The sequence below is a fragment of the Neopelma chrysocephalum genome, unplaced genomic scaffold (assembly GCF_003984885.1).
Source record: "Neopelma chrysocephalum unplaced genomic scaffold, ASM398488v2 Primary Assembly neopelma1_184686, whole genome shotgun sequence".
Taxonomy (NCBI): Eukaryota; Metazoa; Chordata; class Aves; order Passeriformes; family Pipridae; genus Neopelma; species Neopelma chrysocephalum.
Window position 1 is genome coordinate 1 of NW_020938523.1, and position 5,790 is coordinate 5,790.

Consider the following 5,790-nt stretch of genomic DNA (forward strand, 5'->3'; position numbering starts at 1 on the left):
CTCTCCCTCGTCTTCCCTCCTCTCCCTCGTCTTCCCTCCTCTCCCTCCCTTGCCTTCCCTCCCATCCCTCACCTTCCCCACCCTCCCAACCCTCTCCCGCCCCATCCAACCCCCCCTGCATCCCCCATCCCGGCTCCATCCACCCCCACAACCCCCCAAAACCCCCTTTAACCCCCTCCCTCCTTCTCCCAGCCACCCTGACGCTGGACCCGGACACGGCTCACCCCCGGCTGGAGCTGTCGGGGGACGGGAAGCGCGTCCGCTGCCTCGGGGGGACCCGGCGGCCCCTCCCCGACCACCCCAAACGCTTCGACTCGTCCCGCTGCGTCCTGACCCTGCAGGGCTTCACCTCGGGCCGCCACTACTGGCGGGTGCTGGTGGGGGCCGGGGGGGCCGCCTGGGCCCTGGGGGTGGCCAAGGAATCCGTGCCCAGGAAGGGTCGGGTCCGCGTCGAGCCCCGGGGCGGGATTTGGGCCGTGGGGCACTGCGGGAGCCGCTGCCAAGCCCTGGCCTCGCCCGCCGTGCCCCTGGCCCTGCGGGACCCCCCCAGGGTGGTGGGGGTCTTCCTGGACTACGAGGGGGGGCGGGTGGCCTTTTTCGATGGTGGGAGGGAGGAGGAGGAGGAGGAGGAGCCGCTGTTCGCGTATCCCCCGACGAGCTTCGGGGGGGAGAGGGTCCTGCCCCTGCTCTGCCTGGGCAGGGGGGGGGAGTTCACGCTGTGCCCGTGACCCCCCCTGTCCCTGTGACCCCCCCGCTCCCGCCTCGCCCCAAAATTCCCCTTTTCCCGGCGTTTCTGTCAACGGGAAGAACAAGTTTGGGATGATCCCGATCCGAGAGATTTTCTGCTCTTCCTGGGCGGGGGGGGACGGGTCAAGCTGTGCCCGTGACCCCCCCTGTCCCTGTGACCCCCCCCGCTCCTGCCTCACCCACCGAGGGGGATTTTGGGGTGGAAAAATTCCCCTTTCCCCGTGGTTTCTGTCAACGAGAACAAGAAGTTTGGGATGATCCCGATCCGAGAGATTTTTCTGCTCCGGTGGGGGGTGAGGGGATGGAGAGGAGGAAGGACTCGAAATAACGGGAAATTGGGAATAATGGGGTCGGTCAGAAGGATCTGTTGGCGCCCGGGGCCGCCGGGATCGTCTCCTGGGAGCTGGGATCCATCGGGGTCACAGCCTGGGGTCCATCGGGGTCAAAACCCTGGGGGACATCGGGGTCAGATCCTGGGACCTGGGATCCATCAGGGTTAAATTCTGGGAGCTGAGATCCACCAGGATCATCTCCTGGGATCTGGGATCCATCAGGGTCACATCCTGGGATCCATCGGGGTCAAACCTTTTACTTACGAATCCTTTTACTCGCAAATCCTTTTTTTACGGGTCCTTTCACTTCTCCTTTTGGCGCGGGAAGGGGGTCGGGGTGGCAAAAATTCTCACCTCGAATTTTCCCCCGCCGGGCTCGGGACACTCAGAGCGAAACTTTCGGGCTCGAAAGTTTCGAAAAACAACTTTATTTTGGGTTCATGTGGAAAAAAAAAGTCGATTTCTTGAGGGGTGAGAGGTGCGGGGAGCGGCGCCGGGGTGACCACGGCGCCCCTGTAAATGAGCCGTTAATTAAGGGCGCGTTAATCACCGGGAATTGTCGCCGGGCGCGGGGTCGAGAGGGAGATTTAGGGTCGGGTGACAGGAGGGGTGACAGGAAGGGGGTGACAAGAAGGGGATCAGAGGAAGGGGTGACAGGAGGGGTGATAGGAAGGGGTGACAGGAATTGGTGACAGAAGGGGGGTGACAGGAGGGGTGACAGGAGGGGGTGACAGAGAGGGGGTGACAGGAGGGGGTGACAGGAGGGGGGTGACAGGAGGGGTGACAGGAAGGGATGACAGGAGGGGGTGACAAGAAGAGGATCAGAGGACGGGGTGACAGGAGGGGGTGAAAGGAAGGGGTGACAGGAGGGGGTGACAGGAATTGGTCACAGGGAGGTGTGACAGGAGGGGGGTGACAGGAGGGGGGGTGACAGGAAGCTGGTGACAGCACGGGGGGGGCGCGACAAAAAGCGGTGACAGGAGGGAGGTGACACCCAAGGGACGCCTCCCCTCGCCCTGTGAGCACCCAAATGAAAGCCTCTCCCCATTCCCGGGGGTCCCCAATGTCCCATTTGCCCCCCGAGGCCTCCTGCCCCGTGTGCCTGGAGCTGTTCCGTGACCCCGTGTCCATCCACTGCGGCCACAACTTCTGCCGGGGCTGCATCGAGCGCTGCTGGGAGTGGGCCACCGACACCTTCCCCTGCCCACGGTGCCGGGAGACGGCGCCGGAACGGAGCCTCCGCCCCAGCCGGGAGCTCGCCAAGGTCCTCGACATCGCCCGCAGGCTCGGCCTGGGCGGGGAAGGGGAGGAGGAGGAGGAAGAGGAAGGTTGTAGGAAGCACCGGGAGCCGCTCAGGGTGTTCTGCAAGGAGGATGGAGCCGCGCTGTGCGGGGTCTGCAGAGAGTCCCGTGCCCACCGTGCCCACACCTTGGTGCCCCTGGGGGACGCTCGGGGGGAGTACGAGGTAAGGGGGGGAAGGGGGGGGGGTTGGGGGATTCCCTGGACTTGGTCCGGGGTGGGAATGACCCCCCAGAGGTGCTCCTTTGGTGGGTTTGGGGGTGGAGGGGGGTGGTTGTCCCCCCCTGTGCGGGGTCTGCCGAGAGTCCCGTGCCCATCGTGCCCATACCCTGGTGCCCCTGGGGGAGGCTCGGGGGGAGTATGAGGTAAGGGGAGGGAAAAGGGGGGTTTTGGGGATTCCCTGGACTTGGTCCGGGGTGGGAATGACCCCCCAGAGGTGCTCCTTTGGTGGGTTGGGGGGTGGAGGGGGGTGGTTGCCCTCCCTCCCTTTGTAGGGTTGGCACGGGGGGTTTGGCCGTGGTGGGACTCCTGATCCATGGTTGGACTCCTGATCCATCCCTGTTGGGCTCCTGATCCATCCTGTTTGGATTCCTGATCCATGGTTGGGCTCCTGATCCATCCATGGTTGGATTCCTGATCCCTGGTTGGGCTCCTGATCCATCCCTGGTTGGACTCCTGATCCATGGTTGGACTCCTGATCCATGGTTGGATTCCTGATCCCTGATTGTTCTCCTGATCCATTCCTGGTTGGATTCCTGATCCCTGGTTGGGGTCCTGATCCATCCCTGTTGGACTCCTGATCCCTGGTTGGACTCCTGGTCCATCCCTGGTTGGACTTCTGATCCATCCATGGTTTGGATTCCTGATCCATCCGTGGTTGGACTCCTGATCCATGGTTGGACTCCTGATCCATGGTTGTTCTCCTGATCCATTCCTGGTTGTTCTCCGGTCCATCCCTGGTTGGATTCCTAATCCACGTTTGGACTCCTGATCCCCCCTAAACCAGCGGGAATGTGGGCAACCAAAAAAAACAGGAAATGTTTTCCTGGCCCAGAATTCCTGGAGCGGAACCCCCTCCCCAGGGTGGTTTTTTTTTGGGGGGGGATTGTCCCAAATTTCCAGAGAAACGGGGCCTTTCCTTCTTTTCTCTCCTCCCTCAGGCACAACTCCAGGCCCGGCTGCAAACCCTGAGGGAAGACAGGGACAAACTCCTGGAATTCCGGGAGGCTGAAATGAGGAGGAACTGGGAGTGTTTGGTAAATCTTCCGAGGGGAGGAGTGGTCAGGATTTGATTCCTTGGGAATTTCAGGATTTGATTCCATGGGAAATTCGGGGTCTCGCTACTTGAGAACTTCGGGATTTGATTCCTTGGGAAATTCGGGATCTCACTGCTTGGGAATTTCGGGATTTGATTCCTTGGGAAATTCGGGGTCTCGCTGCTTGAGAATTTTGGGATTTGATTCCTTGGGAAATTCGGGATCTTGCTGCTTGGGAATTTCAGGATTTGATTCCTCGGGAAATTCAGGGTCTCACTGCTTGGGAATTTTGGGATTTGATTCCTTGGGAAATTCGGGATCTCACTGCTTGGGAATTTTGGGATTTGTTTCCTTGGGAAATTCGGGGTCTCACTGCTTGGGAATTTCGGGATTTGTTTCCTTGGGAATTTTGGGATTTGCTTCCCCGGGAAATTCGGGATCTCGCTGCTTGGGAATTTCGGGATTTGCTTCCTCAGGAAATCCGGGATCTCGCTGTTTGGGAATGTGGGGGGTGGGTGTCTCCTGTTGGATTTTGGGGGGGTCTCATCCCTGGGCTTGGGATCCCTCCTGGATGCCAAATCCCGCCCCCGTTCCCGCAGGAAAAGACGGAATCCGAGCGGCAGAGGATCCTCTCCCACTTCCAAGGGCTCCGGGTGTCCCTGGAGGATCACGCCCGGGGGCTCCTGGCCCGGCTCCGGGACCTGGAAAAGGAGCTGGAAAAGGAGCAGGAGGAAAACCTGACGAGCCTGACCCAGGAGATTTCCCGGCTGGAAAACCGCATCCAGGAGCTGGAGGAGAAGAGCCGGGAACCCACCAGGACCTTCCTGAGGGTGAGGGGGGAAGGGGATGGAGCTGGGAATCCACCCCATGGACTTGGGAATCTCCAGTTTTCCCTGAATCCATCCCGTGGCCTCGGGAATCTCCAATTTTAACCTTTCCCTGATTCCAAAACCCTCTCCCTGAATTCCCTCTTCCCTCTCTCTCCTCCCATTTTAATGTTTCCCTGAATCCCTCCCACAGCCTCGGGAATCTCCCATTTTAACCTTTCCCTGATTCCAAGCCCCATTCCCTGAATTCCCTCTTCCCTCTCTCCCTTTCCAGGACATCGGCAGCACCCTGAGCAGGCACGGATGGGAATTCCCGACTTTTCCAGGCTGGGATTTGGGGCTTGGATCTCGTGTTTCTCCTGCCTCGGAGGCCAAAATATTCGGGTTTGGGGTCAGGGGGTTCCTCGGGCTCCCTAAAATTCCTCCTTCCCTCCTTCCCAAAGGCTCCAAAACGAACATTTCCAGCTGCCCCCGTCGCCTCTTCCGGGGCTGGAAAAGAAAATCGGCAAATTCAGGGAGAAAAACCTGGTCCTGGAGGAGACCCTGAGGAGCTTCCAAGGTATCGTGGTGATTATAGTTTATTTTTATATTCATTAGATTGAATTTTATGTGTTTATTACGTTTGTTATAGGGGGGTGTGGCCTTAAATTATGTTTATTTACTTAGGGTGCATTTTATTGTAATTTTATTTATAAGGTATATTTATATTTATAAAGTATATTTATATTTATATTTATAAGGTTTATTATATATATTTTATTTATAAGGTATATTTTATTTATTTTATTTGTTGCATTTTATTGTGATTTAATTTTATTGTGATTTTATTTATAAGGTATATTCATATTTATAAGGTATATTTATAGGGTTTATTATATATATTTTATTTATAAGGTATATTTTATTTAATTTATTGCATTTTATTGCAATTTTATTTTATTGCGATTTTATTTATAAGGTACATTTACATTTATAAGGTATATTTATAAGGCATATTCCATGCATTTTATTTATAAGGTACATTTTATTAATTAAATTTATTGCGAATTATTGACTAATCACCAATTAATAAATCCGATATTAATTAATGTGTCTCTGCCCTCCCCCTTTCCAGACATCCTGATGTTCGAGCTGCCCGAAAAGAGTAAGTTTGGATCTCTGAGGAATCAGGGAATCCTCTCCTGGTGGGAAAAACTCCCCCAGGAATCAGGGAGGGAAAAACTCCCCGAGGAATCCGGGAATCCTCCCCGGGTGGGAAAAACTCCCCGAGGAATTGGGGAATCCTTCCTGGGTGGGAAAAACTCCCTGAGGAATCAGGGAATCCTCTCT

The 5,790-nt window shown here is 56.2% G+C and overlaps 2 protein-coding genes across 2 annotated transcripts; both read left to right on the top strand.

Annotated features, from left to right (window-relative positions):
• Positions 1-192: 192 nt before the first annotated feature.
• Positions 193-1,135, top strand: LOC113962720 (butyrophilin subfamily 1 member A1-like; the record flags this gene model as incomplete). The annotated part of the gene is made up of 1 exon (XM_027673476.1): positions 193-1,135. A coding segment is annotated over one exon (536 nt), but the record flags the coding sequence as incomplete, so codon positions are not given.
• A 974-nt stretch (positions 1,136-2,109) lies between these two features.
• On the top strand, positions 2,110-5,645 carry LOC113962719 (zinc finger protein RFP-like; the record flags this gene model as incomplete). The annotated part of the gene is made up of 6 exons (XM_027673475.1): positions 2,110-2,544; positions 3,539-3,634; positions 4,234-4,464; positions 4,736-4,758; positions 4,905-5,020; positions 5,576-5,645. Coding segments are annotated over exons 1-6 (971 nt in total), but the record flags the coding sequence as incomplete, so codon positions are not given.
• Between the last annotated feature and the right edge of the window lie 145 nt (positions 5,646-5,790).